Source organism: Passer montanus, unplaced genomic scaffold (genome assembly GCF_014805655.1).
Source record: "Passer montanus isolate IOZ18808 unplaced genomic scaffold, ASM1480565v1 scaffold60, whole genome shotgun sequence".
Classification (NCBI taxonomy): Eukaryota; Metazoa; Chordata; class Aves; order Passeriformes; family Passeridae; genus Passer; species Passer montanus.
The window spans coordinates 986,798-1,010,069 of NW_024371038.1; the positions used below are offsets into that span (position 1 = coordinate 986,798).

Genomic DNA, 23,272 nt, shown 5'->3' on the forward strand with positions numbered 1-23,272 from the left:
ATGCTGAATCACGGCGGGCCGCCGCTCCGCCGCCTCTCCCCGGGGCTGGCAGCGTGTCCCCCGCCGCCGCGGGAGGAGGAGGAGGTGTCGCGCCCCGCCGGCCCCTCACCCTGACCTCACCTGCCGGGGCGCGGGCGGGCGGTCCTGCAGCGCTCCGGGGCTCGCGGGCGGCGCGTGCTGCGCCTCACGGGCGGCGCGATCCCGGGCGGGGCGATCCCGGGCGGCAGCATCCGCGCCGGGCACGGGCGGGAGGAGGAGCGGGAGGTTACGGCGGGGAGCCGGGACAAACCATTCCCTGCGAGGGGACACCGCCGGCGGCCGGGCGGCCGGGCGGGGCGGGCAGCGCGGACCCTCCCACACAGGTACGTGCGAGGAGTGCCCCTGAGGGGCGTCGGGCGGCGCACGCGGAGCGGGGCGGCCCCGCCGTGAGGCGCGGGGAGCCTCCCCGAGCGGCCGCGGGGCCCGGGGCCGGTGGAGGCGCCCGCGGGCCCGGAGCCGCCGCGGCTCCCCGCGCACAGCCCGGCACCTGCCCATCCACTAATCCGTGCCCGCGGCTCCAAACAGGTTTTTTTTTTTTCCTCTTCCCCTTTGGAACCCTAGACAAATATTTTCCTCCCGTTAGCACAATCGCTGTTTGCCACTCTGAAAGAGCCATTTCGGGCTTTTCCTGAAACACTTTACATCCTCACATAAAGGCACGTGACCTAATCAGATAAATGCAATAAAGGCTGACAAAAATAGAGAAACGCTGGTCAAGCAAAATTTTTTAGAAGAATAAAAAGTTTCACAAAAAAAGAATACTTCCGGAATAAATCATAAAACCCCAACTGAAATGTAGTCAATTATCTCAGTAGATTATGTAGTATCCTCTGTGTTTATCGAGGTCAAGCAGTGGAAGTCACCATGGCATTTGATTTCATCTGCATTATGTTTGCCATGGAACTAGCTGTAATCTTTTATTGACTTCTGGTTTATTAAATAGTGATCTTACGTTGTTCATACTATTACATTCTTACATCACATATTCCTCACTACTACATACCTTTAAAATCAATTCTAGTCTGGTCTTTTCTGCACAATCTCTTGGCCAAAATAAGGCCTTCCATGAGAATGTTTACAACTACCTCTTTAAGGCAGTTAGAAATAAATCTGTTCAGTAGGCTTAGTGTCAAGTTTCCTATTTCTTGGTCAGAAAGAACTGAAACAAATTTGATAATGTTAAATGAAAATTTAATTGCAACTTGATCGGCATTAAGGTTTTTTTTTTACTCTAACATCTTTTGAGGTAAACTGATACTTTAATAGGAACAGATTGTGGGCTTCTTGCAAATGCTAAAATTATTGTTAAGGCCAGAAAAACACATGAAAAATCCTTTAGGAAATCCTAGAGAGATATCAGACTGTTTTCTCACTTGTGGTATCAATTTGTAGCTTGTAAAGTTGAAGAATTTACTTTTTACAGACATGGTATTTTTCATTGGGTTGGATGACAAATTACATTGTGGTTTCTACTGCTATGCTGAAAGTATGATTTATTTGCCACTGAAACCTTGGTTGGGTCTGTTAAAAAAAAAAAAAACGCAAAAAAGCAGAGATATAATTTCTGTCCACAAACATGTAATGTGATGTGATAGCAACTCCCATGCTTGTTTGTGTGTTTGTAGGAACAGGTCTGAATTTTAGTGGTAGAAAACCCGTGCTAAAGCACCAGGATCTGAGCTCATCCCCGTGTAAACAGTCATTTTTCTCAGGCGGTGGTGCCAAAGCTGTGTTCCAGGATGCTCCTGAGGAAAGGTTTGATTCTCTTTCCGTTAGTCATTTGGAATGCTGCCACTGACTGCAGATGAAAGCATTTCCAAGGCTGACAGCAGTTCACGTTATCTCCGGGTCAAAGCTTGGGCTGGGCATTTCGCAGCCCCTGCCTGCTTTGTTTCAGCGGTGTGTCCACATTCCAGAGCCGAGGCAGCCTCCACCCCAACCATGTGCACACCTCTGCTGAGCAAAGCGCGTTCCATCTTGGGAAGAGCAGCAAACCGCAAGCGGGAGTTTGTGATGAGGGACTGCACCCAGCTGTTGCTTTATGATTCACAGGCAAACCTGAAGTTTGGGAATGGAGTTGTGACCTGCTTGGCTCTTGAGAGGGTTTTAGGATAAGCCTTCCTTTCCAGGTGCAGCTAATGCTTCCTCTGTTCAGAGGGCTGGTACAGTGGGTGTTGTTCTCAGCTGGGAGCACATCTTCCCAGCAGAGGCCAGAGCCTCACAGCAGAAACGCCTTTTCTCCTCTCCATTCCTGGGAGGCAGGAGGCATTAATCTCTTCCTGAATGTGCTTTTAGTTGTTGTTTCCCAGAAGCAGATCAGATTTACTCTTTTTAATGCGATCTGCATTCTGAATCACTCTGAGAGTAAATGGTACTCGCTACCTCCATGTTGAAACATTAGAGCTAACAAAATGTAGTGAGGAACCAAAGCGGCGTATTAAATACGCAGATGCTTAATTAGGAGCATTAAATAGAGTTATATTTTTAATATTGAGCTAGTTTAAATATTGAATATTGATGCACTTGAGAACAGATGTGCCTAGATAATTATTGTAAATAGAAATAGTAATAAAAATACCTTTTACATGGCATGAAGATTATCTTATGAATTTCATAACTTAACAAACAGGAAAGATAGGAAAACAGAGATGAGGAAGAAATTGCTTTCTCAGAAATCTACGTATTTCTAAGAATTTTCTTGTTTTTTCCAATTTTTCCATGCAGAAGTTATGGATTTCTTTATGAATTTTAATTGTTACAATTGAAAAATGGTGAGGACAATCAGATAAGTTCCATCTTCAAGATACAGAATTATGATTTATTTGAACACAGTTCTTATTTCACCCTTCCTGTTACTATGAACATATTCCCGGAATAATTATGAGCTATTATTACTATACTGCTGTATATGTAATCCATCTCCAAGTCAGTAAATACAATGTCCTCAAATTACAAAGAAGATAATTAAATTCTCTAAAGAACACTGGTATTTGAACAAAGTCACAAAATAGACTTGGAAATGCAGACCTATTTCTCCTGCTCACTCAACCGCCACCTTACAGAGCTGCAGTAGGATGCACAGTCTGATGTAGTCCAGGAAACTTGAGGCTGCATTTTACCTCTGCTGTTGAAACAGGCTCTATCCTTGTTCAACTGTTAGTATTGCAAATGCCAAACAGATCTTCAAAACATTAAATTTGACAATCCTGAAGTTCAAAAGCTTTGAAACAGAATCAGCATATAGGTTTATAATAGGAATAATATCTATTCTTATTAGCTAATAGCTATAAATAGTGTGTTTTCTTCTGTTTGCACAACACTCATCTTAGAATATATTTACTAAGTAGATAATTACACTTTTCTAAACAGGTGCATTTTCCCTCTTGCTATAAAGCCATGTCCAAACATAATCTGTGCTGTCATAAACCATCCATTTCCTAGTGCCAGCCTAGAAAACATTACCAATGAAGAAACAAGGTTCAGCTCAACTTCCATCCCTACACTTTATATTCCCTTAGGATTCTTGCTGCAATACATCTCAGGCCATATATAATTTTTGCTTCAAAAAGCAACACCCATCTCTTTTATAAGCCATCTGCTCAGCGTGTTAGCAAAATCCATGCAACAGCTTCCCAGCAGCACCAACACCTGCTAACAGGGGATGGTGTTTCAGGCAGATATTGCCAGCCTGTCACAGCTTCTTATCTCCTCTCTCTCTAATCTTCAGAGTACTGTCTGGGATTATCTCCTGGAAATCAAATGCCCAGCAAGATGGCTTGTTACTTTTTTATGTATCAGCAAACATGCACTTGATTGAGTTCATTAGTGCTGTAAACATCTTTTATTATACAGATCAATGTGAATTTACAAGCTGTAGCAGTATGATATTGACATAATGTATCATTTCATACACAATGACTTTTTATAGTCCTCAACACTCCAAACACGCTCTGGGTGAAATTCAGTACTGATGTAAGCAGATACCATAACCCCACAGACTACAATCATCCTCAAGCTTAATGAGGTTCCTTTGGTTCAGGCATAATTTTAAACAGCTTTAAGATAGGAACACTTCTATTTTTAACCACACAAAATATCATTTTGGTTATCTGTGTCTGTTTGGTAATCAAAGCTTGGATGTTCTTCTTCAAATATCTTCAAGTTTCCATCTGCTGTCTGCCTCTGTTTAAGAAAGGAAGTCCCAGAATTTCAGCAGTTTGGGGAAACATATCCTTTTGAGCAGCCATGAAGAAAAAAATTATTCTACTGTATGAAGGCTGTAAGATGAAATGAGGCATAAGTTGAAGGAAAGTGGAAACTTACTTCTGTTGGTCACCTAAGTTACTATGGTCATCCAGGAAATAAAACCAGTTTTTGCAAATATTCATAAACTGGGGCAATTCATATAATATTACTAGATGCTTATGCTGCTGTTGGCATGCAGGCCCAGGTAGAAAGAGGGGTGTAAGCTGCTCCTCCTTTGCAGTTGGACATAGCAATAAAATCATTATTTTAAGCTATATGGTCAAATATGAGAAAAGTGGGTATGAGACTTCCACCCCAGCAAAGTTGTGCTTTCTCCCAAGCATGTCCTTTCACAGTGTAGAAGTTCTCAGTATCTGTTCAATCCATACCTTACCAGATATAAGTGCAAATTCCTCTATACAGTTTTGTTGAAATAAATCTGAAGTGATTGACTCATTACTTTGATGTAACAGCTAACAAATATTTAACCCCTCTATTTATCATGTTTAATGGCAAAATATATTGCAAATGGTAACTTTTCCACCATTATTTGAATTTCACTAGTACTTTTAATTGCTAAAATGAAAATTAAAAAAATTTAAAAATCATATTATCAAAAAACGTCATACCAAAAAAAAGTGTCACTTTTGTGTAGTCAAAGTATTCTTTCTCATATTCTTCTTTCATTACGTATAAATATTTAATCAGTATATATTTATGTCACAACAGAAAACAACATAGAAAACAAGAAAAAACCTGCTGCCAGAAAATATGTTTATTTTTTCCATATATCACAAATTAAAACAGACTATAAGAGCATGAAGCATTCAAAAAGAAATGTGCAAGTCTGTGAAAAAGAAATCTGTCTGCTCATGTAGATAAGGCTACACTGAATCTGTCTGTCCCCAAATGACCTCGTTTCTCCTCAAGGTCCCCAGCTTTCTGAAGACCACACGTTGTTCCACTGATGTTTACAGGGGTTGTCTGGGCAACCAGATAAAACAGAGATTTAAAGGGGCCTGCCCTGTCTGTGCTGTGGGCTCCAAACTCACATCAAGGAAAGGAGCCCTGCCTGTGGGGAAACACTGCCTGGGGCAGGAGAATCCTCCAAATGTTGGCCAATCCTTTCCTACAACTGCTTGCTGTAGCAAAGAAACAAAAGACTACTACAATTATACTTTACATAGACATGGTGAGTTTTGATTCAGACTATGGATTGTCATTTTTTTACTATAATAGATAATATTAACATAATGTGCATTTCCTTATGACCTCATTGGATTTTTATGTCCAAGAAGTGACAGTGACAACATTATTGAGTGACTATGATTAATTATTTCAATTATGGTAGAAAACAGAGACCCCATTCAAAATTAGTCCCCCATTGTGATGCAGCTGTACAAACACATATTAAAAGACTGTGTCTGGACCAGAAGTCTGCAAATTACTCCACTCAGAGTCATCAGGGAAGAGACAGCAGCACACATGGAGCACACACAGGCAGGGATGAACCTGGACAGTGTGTGCATTGCCAAGACTGTAACAAAATCACATTTCTCCTAATTAAAGCAACACTTTTTTTCTCCAAATGACATAGGTTACCATCTCCTGTTATCTTTCTTAAAAGACTATATTGCATATTTTCCTGTTGCATGAGGCAAGTTCTACAATTCTTCCATAATTATTGTATCTGTTCTCCTCTCTCCTGAACATGTATGTGCTCCAGTTGTCCTGGCTTCCTTTTCTTCTCTCTACCATTTTCAAACATTCTCTTCTGTCCTACAGCCCAGCATTTCTCTTCCCTCCTTCCTTGAAATCCCAGCTGCCATGGAAGTTGTGCTCTCCAACCCCACTGAAACTCTCAGAAGCCTTTTACTTCTAACTGTATAATCCTAAAATTTGTGGATGAAAAAGCCCTCTATAAATGGTAAGTATTGGTATTGATTGTGTTATTAATATTTTCATGTTAAAGGATGCATATACAAAATATTTAACTCCCCCTTCAAATACACAATAAATTGAAAAAAATATTCCCCCCTTGTCATCCAGAGGGAAAATTAACTTTAAACTGTAGGAGAGCAATTGCAATCTGAATTTAACATTTCTAAGAAATTATAGCAATCAGTTATTTACCCAAGGACCATTTCTAACATGGTTTTTTGTGCCTATTCAATTTATTATCCTATGCTAACTTTGAGAAATGGATATGGCCAATTATACTCTTGTCTCTTCAATAATTGATGCAGAAATGAAAAAGAGGATGCAAGAGAAGTAAATCCTTGAGATAGCTTATGAAGAGTAACAGGCACAAAACTAGAAAACACACCCAGGCCCAGTGTTGCAGGAACATCCTGACATCACCGATGGCAAAACTTCATTTGGTGCGAAGAAATCAAGATTTCATTTGAGACTTCAGAAAAATAGTTTCTCATCAGCAATGGCTTTTATGGACTTTGCCCCTACTTGTGTTTGCTCAGGGGATCAGAAATCTGGCTTGTCTTCTCAGTAATGATGAGGAAAGGCTCTGACTAATTTAAACATGGCTTCATTTTTGTTCAACACTATTAGCGAAAATTAAGATCTTATGTACCAAATATTTGGAGGAGGCAAGGGATGCCAAACACCACCAAACTATGCTGCTGAATTCCACCGGTTTTGTGAACTCTTACAAAATAACAGTTCTGGTAGTAAATCCACAGTACAGTGAAGGGAAAGACCAAGTAAATGGAATAGAGTGGCAAACAAAACAAATGGAGGCCAAAAGGGATAGGAAAGAAGGAAAAGCAAAGAGTGAAAATAAAGGCACATAAAGCCTCTGGAGGATAAAAAAGAACATTTTTTGGGAGGAATGGAAATATAATGTATTTTATCAGTATAAAAAAATTAAAACTAGGAGAGACAAAAATATCTGATTAAATCACAGAATAACTTTTACTGTGATAAAGTAGATGGAAGGGAAGATTTCTCTGAAGAAATATCAAAGGACAAGCTTTGATATCTAGCTACTTCAATTGATTTACACATATAATGTCATCACCTCTGAGTTAAAATGTTGCACCTGAGCATAAGAAATAAATGCAGATGTTATCCCCAAGACAGATTTCTATACATCCTCTGTTAGAGACCTTGATTGATTCATTTTACCTGAAATTACAGTTTGAAAGGAATTACAGCATTGGAAATGAGAAATGCTTGAGGATAATTTTTATATGTAGACATTTATTGGTTAATATATTACTTGGGGATGCATCTGCTCTTTGTACAAAAAGAATGGAGTTCTTTCTTGTAAATGTGATGGTTAAAATCGTAACATTTAATACCAATTTCAAAGCCCTGTCTGTCACATTCATGTGCAAAAACTGTACTGCACCATCTTTTGAAATGGATTTAAAAAATAAAAGCTTCCCTGGAAACATTACATTTATTTCAGCTATTATTCGAAAATTACCTCTATGTTTCAGATGTGAAACTGAGTTTAGAGAAAATATGGCTTGGACTAAATGCAAATAGAAGTCAAAGTTCTCTGTTTCATGAGATTAAAACAATGCTTGAAAACACTCAACTTCTCTTTCTTGGTGAATCAGCCATACATCTATCAAATACAGAGAACATCTGCTGATATCAAAGTATAGTCTGACAATGGCTTCTCAGGCTCTGGAGTTGAGGGGAAAAAACTTTTACACTGACATTTGCATTACAACCACTTGAAATAACCACTTCTTCTTTGTGCTAATGAGAATTAATAACTTCTTCTTGGCACGCACTGTAGATATTTCTCCTTTTAGCTTTCTGAGTCAAAGACAAACAAAAAGAAATCCAAAAATAGTAAATAAACTTTTAATCCAGTTTTGGCTGCTTTTTTTATATGGAAAGTGGCTTTTACTCTTTTTTTCTTGCATGGATTTTTTTTCAATAGATTCACCCCTATGAATATGATACTATTATTGGTTTTGTTTATTATTTCTCCTAATGAAAGGCTACTGGTCTAATTATTCTTTTAGCACTTTAGCTTCCTGGCTTGTAAATGTAAGGAAAATGCACTGCAGGCACCTGACTGAAGAACATCTGCTGAAACCCTCTGAGCCTGGAATGACCACTCATTGATGGCACTACCAATATAAAAAAAAATTTAAAAAGGAAAAAAAAAAAGACATTGAGAAGAAATTAAAGCAGCACTACCAATATAAAAAAAAAATTAAAAAGGAAAAAAAAAAGACATTGAGAAGAAATTAAAGCATTTAAAGGCTCAAACTCTGGAAATAGCAGAAACTACTGGAAAAGAAGGCAAGAACACTTCAGTGTACATCTGGAAACAGTAAGTGTTATTTAAAAGCAAGTCTATCAGGAGGAGGTTTTCCTTCTGAAAATAGCAAGTGCTGATGCATTTGGCATATTTAACACTTCTCAGCAATCCAAGAAAAGGAGGATATTCATGAAGCGGGTACAAAAAATGAGGAGTATTGCACTCTAAATAAAAATGAAGCTTATTAAAGCTATATGCTTTGGTCCTGAATGTTTAAAATTGTATTTTACTTTATAAGATTGGGATGACAAGATTATAAGATTACATTTGCTATATAAGATTGGGGTGCTAGAAGCATATGATGAAGTGTGGCATTACCCTACCACAGGGTAAGATCTATCAAAGATTTTTAGATTTAAAAAAAAAATGTAAAACCCTTCCAACTTTAAAAAGCCACTGGTTTTCAACAGAAAGTGGAGCAAATAATACAGAAATAGATTCCTGGGAGAAGCAGACTCCAGATGAGGCAATTTAGAATCTGTCAAGAAACTAGTACTTGAATAAGTGTTGGACTGGACTGTGCTTCGAAACCTTAGATATTACCAAGAGCTGAAAATACCATAAGACAAAGATATCAGAGGTTGAAAATCAGAGATGGAATTCCTGAGCAAGGAATAACACAAATAAAGCAGATTGAAAACTCTGAACATTAAGTAAAACTTTGTATTTATTTGTCTTCAGATGCCAGGGGTCTGAACCATGAAGAAACTGCATGTTGCTGCCTTGGATGACTGTTTTCTATAGAATAAAAAAACTTGCAGCAAAAGATGATGTGAGCAGAAGAAATAATAAACATAAGAGCAAATGGGACATATTACCTTTGTTAGGCATATATGCACAGCTCAGTATTTCTAGGAACTGTGCTGTAACTCTCAGATAAAAACAGCAAGTTGTAGAAATATAAAGAGGTAAAAATACAGGTTTATGAAACTGATTTTTTTTTCTATTTAAAAATGTGCTTCTAGAAATTTAAAAAAAAAAAAAAAGCCAGAAAAACCATCTTGGACTGTTTTCCTATTTCTGGATGGCACTACTAAAGATATTACAGCAGAAGAGCTGATTATGCATTTAGAATTTTTTTTTAGCTAGACTTCTTTAACCAATACAGCAATATGTGACAGAGGGACAATTTACAGGACATACATTTGAGCAGAATACAGTGAAGCCTAGATTTAGATGTGGGACTATTAGTTCCTCATCATTCCTTACTTATTGGGTGCAGAGTATGTAGGAAAGCTTGCTAAACTGTTTGAACTTTCCTAGCTAGAATTAAAATGACCTTCAGGTAACCTAGCATATTTCACTTCCAAAGTGAGTGAGGCTAAACTGAATTAAGGTCATTTTTAATTCTGAGGAAAAATAGATACCGAGGCATTTAATATAGCTTAGTGTACTTTAAATTAACAGTTGTAATTAACTTGGAGATCTCTGTAGAAAAGACCTAAAAAGATAAATTAAAAACACCACTGTTTTTGTTTTTTGTTTTTAATCTTCTTAATTCTGTAGAAGGTGATTCAGAGTCTTAATATACAGTAAGAACAAACAGTAAAATATTGATCACCTCTCAATTATGGTGAATTTACGTAATTAAGGAAGCTACCCTGAAAGTGGCTTACTATATAGTTTTTTAAACAGTTATGCATTTTTTAATAACTGACTACACAAGTAGTATTTCTATTCAAATCTGTGGGAGTAAACTAGAATCAAATATCAGACAAGAATACCATCAACTCTGACTTATGTTTCATTCCTGCTATAGTTCATGTACAGCAGTACAAATATGTTGCTAAACTACTAAAAATACAAGAAAAAAAAGTGAATTTTTTTGTTTGCTTTCCTCTACTCAATATGTACAAATTCAACTTATATGGAATAATCTGCAGAACAATTATAAGCAACTGAAAAAAGTGCTGCTTGTCTGATAGCGAGACTACACCCACTGCCAAATGACCATAGGAGATAAAGGCCAAGAACTGAGCAGCTGGAGTTGCCCATTAAGGCAGTCTGTAGCTTATCTCTGAAAAAAACATGTCTCTTCTGCAGGACATTGACCTCAACACAGCACCTGTTACCTCCTGTGGCAAATTAATATGTGGCCACTATCCATAGAAAATTTGATCAAATGCTCTCTTGTAGGGGGTAATACTGACAGCAAAAGCATAGAACATGTTTTGTTAAATTAGGTCTAAAACATCAGGAAAAAACCCCATCTTGCAGCTTTATGGCTCTTCAGAGGCCTGTGGTGAACTGTAGTTAAAAATCAATAATAGAATATATAAACTCTTTTTTCTAGATTTACATGGGGGTTTTTTGACCAGTGGCTATCTTGGGAAATATTTGGAAAACATCTAATGCCAAGAAAAAAAGTGTGGCAGTGGCTGCTGGTGTAAACTTCCTTTGGAGCTTTTTGCTCTAAGTCTACCTGGTCACACTGAAGGGAGCCCAAGTTGCCCGTAGTTAAGACTTCTTCCAAACTAAAATGTCCCTCAAAATTGTAACATCCATGGTGTGCCAAACACTTCCCTGAGGCTCCAGATTCCTTTTGGATTCACAGTTGAAGAGCATCAAAGAACATTTTTCAGGACATCTGGCAGAGCAAATTTTAGGCCAAGTTGCTTTGGTTTCATAGTGGATTCAGGGGCTGGCAATCTCAGATATTGTAGAAACATGATGTAAGTCCTTTCACTTTTCTCTGAGTGGGTGGGTCCTCAACTGGAATGAATTTGGCATCAGTGGATTAAGCCTTCCCTGCAGAAGGATGTCGTTTATTGCTATCTGTATTGCTAGTACAGGGAGCAAGGGAAATTGCTGTGCTCCTGCTTTCATCCTTTCCCTTAGCACATCTACATGACATAATTGATATATTCTTGGCAGGTCTGAAATTGTGCTGCAGTGATGAATATTCCCGTTTCTGGGTCAGAAGCTGTAAAATTTGGAAAATATCTTCCATAGCCACAAAGAAATACATATGCTTCTTGGCACGTTAGCAACCTGCTAGAAAAGCATCCCACACTGGCAGAACAGGGGTTAGCTGAGAGCAGGAAATGTGCCAGTAGCCTGGAACAACCCAAAGGGAAAACAAGGAGTTAAATGCCAAATATATCATTCTGTTTAGGAGAGAGAAGGAGGCTGCCAGGGGTATTCAAAGATGCAGGAATGTGGGATTTTGGGAAGAGCAGTCTAATTTGGTATTCAAAGCCCTCAGTTTACAGGCACGGCTGCAATGGTAAGGCAGGCTGGCCACAGAAGCAGAACCCCAGCTAAGGCAGGTACGTAACTCAGTCATAACTCAAGCACAGCCTACACCCTCAGGCTAGGGATGATCAGTATGGGCTGAACCATCAGTCTGTGCATGCCAACCCCTTGCAATGCAGGCACACCTCAAATTCGAGAGAAGAAAATGAAGATGCGTAATGATTTAAATTTAGTGACTTGTTTCAAATGTGTATTGAAAACAACTGCTGTAGTTGCTACAGAAATGCCACTATCTGATCTAGAAATCAGAATGATTATGGAATGAAAGGATATGTGGCTCCAGAAGTAATTACCACATGAACAGGTGATTTCTATGAAAAACGAAAAACACTTGAGAGTCTTTAATCTAGAAGAAATGATATTTTTTGTCCTGAAATGACCCTCTCATTTTTAGTTCTAAGTCTATATAGGGTACAATATGTGAATTTCATGAGGGAACTATACATCTGATACAGAGCTTTAGGCTTTATCAGAGTGAAGGATTGGTCATGCTAGGATATTCCTAACTGATAGTTCCCAAGAAATGTGTTAAAAACTGTATGAAAACCTGCTGAGAGTCATTGAAACATCATCAAATCCATACTGCTAAAACTGCTGAGTTGACTTTCTTAGAGTATATTTTTTTTAATCTCATATAGATCATCAAAACAAATGATATTTTAATTTTCAGATTGGGCCTTTAGTGAAATATATTAACATACACAAACAACATTTTCGTATTTGCATTACTTTATTTTTTAACCAATTTTCTTGAAAGAAAGAAGGCAAACTACTTGTAAATAAGCAGTGATATGAGGCATTTCAGCATAAAAGGATTTTATATAAGAAAATTAAGGAAAATAAAGATTATGGCTGGAATAAGAATTGACAGTCTGAATGCTAAGTGATTGTATGCACATAATATCTATAATCATCAGTATGTTTTGCAATTAAACAATGACTATTAACTTGTTAATACAGCATAAGATGTGTGTGTAGTGTGAATGTGAATACAAATGCCCATCCCTAACTCCTTATTTCTGTTATCTTTTCCTACATGTGTAATGCTAGAACCATGGATATGGTTAATTTAATATTTCACAGCACTGTTGAATTATATTTGTGAGGTTTCTGATAAAGACAGTGTTTGGGTAGAAACATTTATGCAAATCCGTCAGTGATGCATGTACATTAAGAGCACGTGGTTGAGAACCAGTGTCATTGCATTGGTACACACACACTATATTTATATATACATATATATATGTATATTTATGGTCTGGACATATGTATATGTAGGATTTTGCTGGAGTACATGCAAAGATCCTTGTCCACCAAGACCCAAGGACAGTAATGTCAATTGGCCCTTGGTGGATTCCCACATATGCAGCCTTTGCAGCATAATTTGCCAGCAAAGGGATGAGCTGTAATGCCAGGAATATGCTAAAGATGCTGCAGCAAATCTCATTTGTTAGCGATGCCACTGCTGTCTTCTCAAGGATATCAAAATGCCTGTCAGCACCTGGATGAAAATCAGCTGACTCAGATTCAATCTGGCCAAAATGAAAATTATGATGGCTGAAGCACGGAAAACATTTAAAACTGGGATAAGTTCTTTACACGAGACATCATTTTCAGATATTTATTCAAATACTACAGCACCTCAGGGTTCTATTTTTTGTCATTGTATGAACGATCGAGATGAATGATTGAGATAGCAAAAACACCCTCTCCTTTTCACGTGCTTAAGTTCTCCTCCTGGTGCAGATCTGGCCATTGCAATCTACATGCCATTCCTCAGCAGAGTGAATTACTGATAACTCGTTGAACCTCTTTTTAAGTGCATAAAGAATGTTTGGCAAAATGAGACAGCCCTCTTCAATAGTAGCTGCTTCACTGCCCTCAATGGTTTGCAGGTTATTTCCTCATAATGTTTGAGTCCTGTTTCTATCTTCAAAGCAGTAGAGACCTGGCATCCTCAGAGACAGCTTCCCTAATCACAGAAACACAGGTACTCTGCTGAAGTAAGCAGTGTAACACACATCAGGGTAATGCAAGGGCAAAGGTGAAGAAAATCAGGAGAAAGTCCCTTAAACTGAAAAGTTCATTGATCAAACCTCAACCTGCAAAACATCAAGATAATTCAGGTAAGTGTTCCCAAAACTTTGCAGCCATATAACCCAGGCAGCTTGTACAACTGTCAAGGTAGACCGCACACCGGCTAGATCTGTGCTGTGCTCCCATACACTGCACAAGCCTAGGAAACTGGAAATTTCCTAAAGGTATCTACTTTAGTGTGCATTCGTGTATGTGTATAAAATCCTGTCTTATAGTAAGGTGATTCAGTATTAGACTGTGATAGCATGTGCTTCACCAGCAGGCAGCCCACGGTGCTGGGAGAGGATTTTGAGAACCCCAGTGAAGGATGGTAGCCAGAAGAATTCCTGCAGTCTTGGGGAAAGAATGCTGCCAGAAGAGGCTGGGTATCACATACATTGTCCTGGCAGAATATATGCAGTTTGTGATCCATAAGATTAGCACTTCTGCTCTCCACTCTCTCCACTTTAAAGCACATAAAATAGAACCCTTTTTTTTTGATAAGCATTTCCTTCCAGTGCTAAAACACTCAAAGTGTTTCACATGATAAATATATAAAGAGAGCTATCATCAACTTGAAAGTCACAATACCACTTGAAAATGTGTAGCTGTAGCTATTTATGATGGGTGGCAGCAAAACGGGGGGAGGAAAAAAAAAAGCAACTGTTTCCTGGCAGCCCGCTTACTTTCTACGTGGTTTTTTTTTTTTTTTCCCTATAGTCTGGTGAGCCGTGTAAAAACAGTCACAGAACAGGCGGCAAGTGCGAGTTTCCTCCCGTCGGCCGCCGGGGTGCAGGCCCGGGCGGGTGTCCTCGGGGATGCTCAGGGGCGCGGGGCGGGCGCAGCCGCAGGGCCGCGGCCCGCGCGGCCTCCCGGGGTCACCTTGGGCAGAGCGGCCTCGCCCCCGCTTCGGCCGCGGCCCCGCGGGCCGCCCCTACAGGCCCAGCCGCGGCCTGCGCGGCGCCGCGGGGAGTTCGCCCGGCCCCGCCGCGGGGTTCGGCGGGCTCTCGGGAAACCAGCGGGACAAGCCCGCCCGCGGCCGCCCAGCCGAGGCCGCCTCCGGGCCGCGCGTGCGGCTGTCCCGCAGCAGGTGTCCGTCCCCGGTGGAGGAGGAGCCGACGGCGGGGCCGCGGTGTCGGCGGGCAGGTGTCGGCGCCTCCGCCAGCCTTCATCCTCGCCCCGGCCCGCTCGCTTTCCCCACCCCCGAACACACCCTGCCGGCGGGGGAGGCCGCCCGCCCGCCGCGCTCCGTCTGCGGCGGGAGGGTTTTCATCCCGCTGCGGGGAATGTAGGTCAGAAACTCCTGTGCTCGCCCGGATCGTGCAGCCCCGGTGACCCCGCGGCCGTGCCCGCGCCCCGCGGCGCAGCCCCAGCCCCGCGGCGTGTTTACATCGCTCGGGAGCGCGCTGGGAGCCCTCGTACAGCGTTGCTCTCCGGAGCCCTGAGTAAAATGGAAGACAAAAGCATTGATCTGAACTCGTCATGGCAGGGAGCTTTCTGCTGGTGTTTCTCTTCGTTTGTTTGCTTTGTTTTTGTTGTTTTGTTGGGGTTTTTTTCCCCTCTGAGTATTTCAGCGTAACTTTGAACAATATAAAGCCGATTCAGTTGTTGGGAAGAAAACCCTGGATTTTATTTTTTTTTCATGTTGACTTCTTTACTTCGTTTCTAGTGAAAAACTTTGGGTATGTTTATGATGGATAAGAGTGAAGGCAAGATGTAATGAGCAGGCAGTTGTGCAAGCTCAGTGTTGTGACAACAATACCCTTTGTTACTAGAAAATCCTAGGGCGTTAAAATGGAAATAACTTTAAACGTCGAAGTTGGGGAGGGGGGTGGGTTTGGTTTTAGGTTTTTTGTTGTTGTGGTGGGGTTGTTTTGGGTTGGTTTTTTGTTGTTGTTGTTTTTTAAGATTTTTTTTTTAGTGTGTGTGCTTTTTGTGTATTTACTATTGAGGTGGGGTTGTTTTGGGTTGGTTTTTTTTGTTGTTGTTGTTTTTTTGAGATTTTTTTTTTAGTGTGTGTGCTTTTTGTGTATTTACTATTGAGGTCTGGGGTAGAACTAGGTAACCCGATTTGCATAGGCCGGGTCCTGCCCACACAGCATTCCTTTGGCTTCCCAGGGATCTGCAGTGGGTGCTTCCAGCTGTGGGAGCAGGGGCTCTGGCTGACCTCCCCAGTTCTGATTGTTGGTTTCACCTTTCAGTTCTTGTGTCTTAGCTCACTATTATTTTAGACTTCACAATCCAAATCTCTTATGAGTATATGACCGTTATTGTTTAGTGGTTTTGTTTTTTGCTTGAGTGCATTCATTTTGATGGGAAGTATTTTAGTCTAACTATCAAGACAAGTATGGAGAGGGTGGATTGTTTGAAGTACTTCAAATGACAAAACACTGCATTTTGTACTTCATGGTAACTGTACTGCTATTAGTTTGTGGAATTAAATAACACTACAACACACAGTGTTTACTTTCATTTTAATGAATTCTCATATTACAAAATACAGTAATTTTTTGGGTTGCAGAAGGAGTTTCCTTCAGAACCTTTCTCCCCCTTTGTTAGTGTTTAAAAATTAAATGCTGCTAGAGCCATCAAGCTCAGAGGTTTAATTACTCAGTATATTTAGTAGCAAAATTCTGTAATGATACAACTCCTGTAACTAGGAGAAAAACTTGGTCATCATTGACATACTGCTGGGAAAGACCAGGATTCACTTACTATGGAAGATTGGTAAGATAAGAATACTATACAACAAATTAATCATTAGAAACAATATTTGGTTTACTGTCAATGAATGTTGATGGTCATCTCTTCATATAATACATGGCAACCAAAAACTAAAGAAATATAAAATGAGATGGAGCTTTAATATTTCTGGATTATTTATTTGCATTGTTGAACCAGTTTTCTAGTTTTGCATGTTAAGTGTCCTCAGTAGCATGTATTCCAGACTACAGGACACTGAAAATGAAATTGTTTGAAGGGCTAACAGAAGAATATCAGCTTTGAATTCTAAAGGTGATGTTATGCCTTGATTCATGCATAAAGCTTATGGAATTGTGTGGATCAAGGGCATGCTAAGGTCCCTTGAAGAACAATGAAGGGTAACATAGCTTCCCCTGATAACTATACTTACTAGTTCGTGAAGTGTAATTTGAGACCTCTTGCACTGTCTGTGATCAGCACAGTAAATGCTGTTCACCTAACTTTGGCCCTTACATCCTTCTCATTTATTGTAGCTTTCCATTTATAGTCAAATATCTTTACTACTTGTTACTTCACTTAGGCAACGAAATGGAATAAAACCATGAGTATGTGAACAGCAGTAGTAAATGAGAGGAAATGTTTTTGGAGTATTTCTGGGCTGAAGTTGCAGGTGAATGAAATCTGAGTGGCAGTGGTTTGTTAAGCTTGGTCACCACAAGAGTGAGTCGGGCTTGTGTAGCAGGGAGGACAAGATACATTGTGTACACAGAAGATGGAAAGGAAAGTCTCAGTGGCATCTGTAAGGGGTTTATTTCTGTGGCCTTCTGTTCCACGGTCTCCTAATATGCATTGGGTTTTGACTTAGAGGACCAAAACTAAAAGTTGTCCTTTGGTAATGAGAAGCATCAGGGTTCTGGCTCCATTTTAAACTTTGTTTTAAATGCTTTCATGGTTTTCCACTGCAACCTACAAATTCTGAGGGCCTTTTAGAATAATAATATAAGTATCTTTCATTTGAAATCTGGAGAGACACAATTATCAGTTGCCATGAAATTCACTCTGATTCATCATCCCAATATTCATTTAATTATTCTCTTCATTATTTTGGGTTTTTTCAGCTGCTTCATTTACAGTAGTTGAGAACTTTCGCAACCTAGAAGTTAAAAATATCAACATGTAGTAAATTCCATTTTTTAAAAAAGGCCACAGGGAGTCCTCTTTAACTTGTTGCAATTAATGTAGGAAAATGTTAGCTTTATTATTATTCATTATCTTGGAATAATTTGTGAAAGTAGCATGAAACATAACTACAACACATCTGAGGTTACACATAGGTCACGTAACTTTTAAATTCAGCAAGTGAATCTGTTACTTTCAAGATCATTGTTAATTTCATGCAAAACAGGAATGTTTTTACTAGAACTGCTTTCTAAACTAGAATGAATGTCTGCTCTGCAAAACTATATACTTTGTAGAAAGTTTTGTGTGTGTTTATATCAAATAATACAGTAATACAGATTTTTAAAGTAATTATGATGTATGGCTCTGAATTATTTGCCCTATTAGATATGCAGCAGAATGTCATACATGATAGCAAGAGGCTTGGCTATAAATTAGTAGTAATCCCACTTGTAGTTTTGTTTGTGGTTTTTGTTGGGTTATTTTTTTTCCCCCACTGCCCATTCCCCCACAGATTTAAGAGTACTTAGGCGTGATGTTGTCTGTTTCTTTGTAACAACCAAGCTGGCTGAGAGACCAGGTAATTAGAATACAAATCTTCCAGTCCCTGAAGAGGTTATACTTTCTCTTCTTCCAATAGATCTTGATGTTGTGGGCTTGGCTTCTGAGTTTTATTTGCTGGGATTCAAATGGTCTTTGCTGCTTTTTCTCTAGCAGTATGTGGTAGCAAATTGCTCTTAAAATGTGTTTTAAAAGGAAACTATGCATGATTTTCAAAGCATAATTCTGTACATGTATCTTCTTACCTGGTAGCCAGATCTCTGGTTCTATTAATCCAGCATGATTTTACTAGCTTTGACTTCTGTGATCTTTAAATAGCCAAGTACAGCCTGTGTGATGTGTATTCTGCATGTGAGTTTTGTGTTCATTCACTCCCACTTTTCCTCAAAGTGTTCCCTGCAATATCTTCAGTTTGACAGAGTTCCCATTATGCTCAATTCTTTGCTTTTTAACTCTTATAATTTGTAGAAAGTTTAAGTAGTGCTCCTTTGAAGTGTGCTTGACAGGAAGATGCAGCCTTCTTTTTCTTTTTCCAGTAGATTTTAACCTCCTCTGGGTACATTTCTTAAAAACTGAGGGTATTTTTTTTCACGTTTTTCATGGGTATTCACTGCTGGGTCATTCTGTTGTATTTTCTTGCTGAAGACCAAAAGAGGCCACAAGTGTATTTTTTGTTAAGACTGGATGAGGCAAGGCTTTATCACTGCTGACCTTGGTTAAATTAAAATTGGTGAAGTAGAGGTGAAAAGCTCTGTATCCATTGCTATCCCAAGGTAGCTGATTCCCTGTCACTTTTGCAGAAGCTCTTGCTTCAGTGTTTTTGATCAGAGTGTAGTTTTATTTAACAGAGAGTGTCTTTTTTCTTTTGCTCATTATGTTTAGCATTCCAGTTTTGAAATGGGTATCTTTTGGAGCCTTGTTCTTGGATCAGAACATCAACTAAAATATGTATTGCACAAAGAGTAATTAAAAGTATATATTGGAGTGATGCTGGAATGGTCTGCAAGAATAACATCTCTGAACAATGTATATAATGCTTCTTTCCCACTATGTTTGGGTTGTGTCATCTATGAATCAGGTATGTTTCAGCAATAAGAAAATAAGAAATAGTTGTAATTACTTGCTGAAGAAATACCTGATAAATCCCTCTGCTGTAATCACCAATGTAAGTCTACCTGTATGCATCACGTGAAGAGAGGCACCATCTGAAAATTCTGCTTTAATTAAAAACAAGATGCTTATTCACAGCTTGGACCAGCAAAGAGAGAGGTTATCACTCTTAAAGATAGCCACATGGTAGCATAACAAAAGGTCAGAAGGGCCTCCAAGTGATAAATTGATTTGTATTTAGCTGTTGTGGTTAGGCCTTTATTGCAGGCTCAGACTACATTAGAGACAGAGTATTTTAAATTACTTGGCATTCCCTCCTTGCTGGGTTTGTTTAGTGTTTGTTCATCTACCCATCCACATTTGTAGAAGTGACATAATCAAAAGTAATATCTTGAATAATGCTGGGATTTCTCATATTCTTTCAAGTCACTTTGTTCCTTAACCTAATTAAGGCTATGCTGTGCTGCAAAAATGAAGCTTCTCATTGGTACAGAGAGCAGAATGTAAGGAGGCAGCAGTGCAGGTTATGGTGTGGAGGGCTCTGCTCCGTTCCATGCCAGGCTGGCTAGGAGTCCTTCCCAGACAGTGAAAGGTCTCCTGGAGCTGACACATCCCTCCATTGGACAGAGCTCCTTTGGAAAGGCTTTTGGATGGCTGTCAGATTTTGTCTTTTGCCTGCATCCTTTCTAGGCATCATAAAGAACTTGTTTGTTCAGATGCCTTTTTTTTTTTTTTTGTCCCTAAACTACAGCAGTTGTTTTAATAAAGAATATTGTTTCTGCTATACAGCAGGTGAGTTCCAGATCAGATCAGATCTAGAACTGGATCTAGACTGGTTAGTTTTGTTTTATTCAATCAGTGCTTCTAGCATTTAAGCTTGCAAAGTTTTCAGTGTTGGGAACCTTGAGTCAGTGGGGATTTTCCTTATAAACTTCTGAAATTTAGGGCTAGAACTTGTTAACAAGTCTGCCCTGAAGTGCTGTTCTCAAGCTTTGTCTTTGTTTCAGGTGCAAGGTGCTATTTCATAAGCATTTCTTTCATTTGCTGTTCTGCTTTTCTCTCCCCTGCTACTTGTTTTCCTGCCTCTGTGCCCTCAAGTGTGCTCGAGTAACTATTTATGAGACAACAAGGTGAACTGAATTTGAGATTGATCTAGGTTAAAAATAACCCTACAGAAAAGGGAAAGCAGGAGGGCCTTTAGTTACCTGGATTTGGCTTCCTGATCCAGTTCTCTGCAGCCACACAAGCAGTTGTACCAGTGCAGGTGGGATATGGCACAGAGAAGAGAGTGGATAGCAGGCACTAAATAGGAGCTGCCTGACCTACTGCTGTTGCCAAAAGGAGAGCTGTGGTTTCAGGCTGTACTGCAAGTATTTTCCTACCATAAGCAGTTTCTGCGCTGCGAGGTAGAAGTGCTTCCTGGGAAATGGGAAAGAGAACAAAGTAGCAGTGGAGCTCTGAGGAGGTAGTTGAAGTGAGGAGTATGTTGTCTTAGAGTTGCAAAACTAGAGGATAAAATCACTTTGTTTCCTTTTTTTTTTTTAACCTTCCCCTTCAATGGTTGGGAAAGGATTTAGACACATTTTCTTTCTTTTTGTTATCCTAGGGTTCAGGAGGGCTTGTCATGAGCGAGGACCTCATTTTGTTTGTACAAACATAATTTCTTCTCTGAAACTCTTTTGGGAAATGAGGCAAATACTGACAGGAAATAAGGTGAGACTGTTAGTTTGTGTAGCAGGAGAACTGGGATGCAGGAGTTTAGAGGGTGTGCTATACAGGGAGCTAAAAGGAGCTACTGCCCTGCCTGTGGTGTTGGGATCAGCAGAGGTGAACAGGAGTCTCTTCAGGGCTCGTTTGAGCCTGTCTTTGGCATCTCCCTTGCTCTTTCTTCCACATCTCAGCAGAATCACATCCGCTGAGAGTAAGGTTTCACAAAACAGCTGAGCCCATCTGGTGACTTGCCCTGTTGAAAAATCAGGTTTTATTCCTAGACCCTTCACAGGTCAGGATTCAAATGTTTCTCCAATCCATTATTAAGGTATTTTACATAGGCAGAAAACAATGCAGGTTTTATCTCTTTGAGTTATCCATAATTATTTTTGCACACCAAATCAATTCTCTGAGGTGTCAGATGGCAAAAGACAGATTCAAAGGAAGCGTTGAAAGCACCATTGGCAGTGAAATGCTCAGGTGGCAAGAAAAATGAGGCTGTATTTTTTAGCATTGAGCTCTTTAATATCTCACTCTGCCAACTTCTTGAAAAAAATTATTTGTTTTGTTTGGTTGTTTTTGTTTTTGTTTTTGTTTTTTTTTCCAATTGGCTGTTCATAGGAAGAAATGTAACAAAGTTTTTATTTCTTCCATTAAATTACCTTCTGCTTTTCCCTGCCCAGAAGAAAAAAAGTGTTTGCTGGCTTCTGGTAGAATGACTTCTGGTATGTATTCCTTGTTATATGTGTAGTAAGGGTTAGGCTGACTTCTTAGCATTATGCTATGCAGTAAAGCTGTGAAAACACCTTGGTGTTTGTTTTGTGTAGGTTTTTAAAGCCACGGTTTTTGTGACTTCTGAATTAACAACCAGTTTCTCTACACTGGGATGTCATCTGTCTGTAGTTTTGAGCAGTAATTTTGGTTTCATAAATACTTTTCAGTAAACCAAGGAGGCGTATAAATACGCTCTGCATGTAAGAGCTAAATGGGTGTCCAGATTCTGAGAAAGCAAAAATCTGTTCTATGACATAGCTGATCTTTACCAGAGAAAGCCTGATGAGCATTTTGAGCGAAATCCTCCCCTTAGGAAGGGCTTAGAAAGGTGCTGTTGCACTGCCCTTTTTTCTTTAGAGAGATACAGTATTTCTGTGCTAGACTAACAGTAAAGTAGCAAGGTATCTTACCTGTGTGTTCTTTAAAATGTTGCTGGCTGAGTGGATATATAAAGTGTTTGGTGCTTTGTAAAGATAATTGTTAGTTTGTTATTCCTCTGCCTCTTGTTAACTTGTATCCTTTTGCTGAAGTACTGTAATATTTAAAGAGAGGACATCAGGAACTTTTTGTTTCTTTTGTTTCATTCAGGTTAAGCTGCTTCCAGGAAGTATGTGTTCATTAACACACTGCAATTGCTGCTAGCACTTGTCTGTAAACCCACAGACATCCACAGCTGCCATGTGGCTCAAGAAATTAAAACAAAGGAAAGTGCTTTTTTGGCAAGAAGATGCAAACTTGAAAGATAGAAAAGACTGTTACTTTGCCTGTGCCCAGAATCAGTTTGCTTTTCCCTCTCATAAAATGACATAATTAAGGGTGTATGTACTCTGCTACTTCAGTAGTTGCATTGTTGTAGTGATTAAGGTTAGTTTTGATTACTATAACATTAGGCAGTTTGAAATTCTTTGTCTTGTAGTAAGCAGCAGTAACAGTTTTATTGTGTGTGTAAATTCTGATTGTTAAGCGTATGATAATCTAGCCTTACTTTGCACAGGGCAAAATTGTGATTTAACTGCACCAAAGTCTATCATTAAGATAAAGTTTTTAATGCAAATTATCTATATTTAAGCATTTTATTAACTGCTCCTTAGACTGTTGTGGAGGATGGAGGTGTTGATCAGGGTTTCTCATTGAAGAACAGGGTAGGTGGTGAGAGAGAGAGAGAGAATAGCTAAAATCATGCCAAGCCCATTTGAAAGATCGTGGTATTTCCCTCTAACAGCTATGATGAAAGAAGATAGGAAGACGTTTTCATTAACTTGTTGAGAACTATTTTATTTTGGGCAGTTTTTAAAAATTCAATGCCTCAGTTGTATA

At 39.5% G+C, this 23,272-nt stretch overlaps 2 protein-coding genes and 1 long non-coding RNA gene across 9 annotated transcripts in view; 2 read left to right on the forward strand and 1 right to left on the reverse strand.

Annotated features, from left to right (window-relative positions):
* The window catches only part of TTLL7 (tubulin tyrosine ligase like 7), a 66,373-nt gene extending 66,124 nt beyond the window's left edge, over window positions 1-249 (reverse strand). For 5 of the 7 annotated variants that reach the window (XR_005629598.1, XR_005629599.1, XM_039727051.1 and 2 more), the window contains exon 1: window positions 121-249. The gene's annotated coding sequence lies outside the window, so the exon portion shown is untranslated. The remainder of the gene's footprint in view (window positions 1-120) is intronic. The other 2 variants (XM_039727045.1, XM_039727048.1) reach the window with 2 other exon arrangements.
* Window positions 222-8,415, forward strand: LOC120510819. Its single transcript, XR_005629600.1, has 3 exons — window positions 222-362; window positions 6,070-6,211; window positions 8,286-8,415. It is a non-coding gene; the product is annotated as an uncharacterized LOC120510819 (long non-coding RNA).
* Window positions 8,416-8,500: 85 nt separating this feature from the next.
* Window positions 8,501-23,272, forward strand: part of PRKACB (protein kinase cAMP-activated catalytic subunit beta) — a 72,900-nt gene continuing 58,128 nt past the window's right edge. The window contains exon 1 of the mRNA XM_039727055.1: window positions 8,501-8,599. Coding sequence (XP_039582989.1) covers window position 8,599 — 1 coding nt within the window. The 5' untranslated portion in view covers window positions 8,501-8,598. The remainder of the gene's footprint in view (window positions 8,600-23,272) is intronic.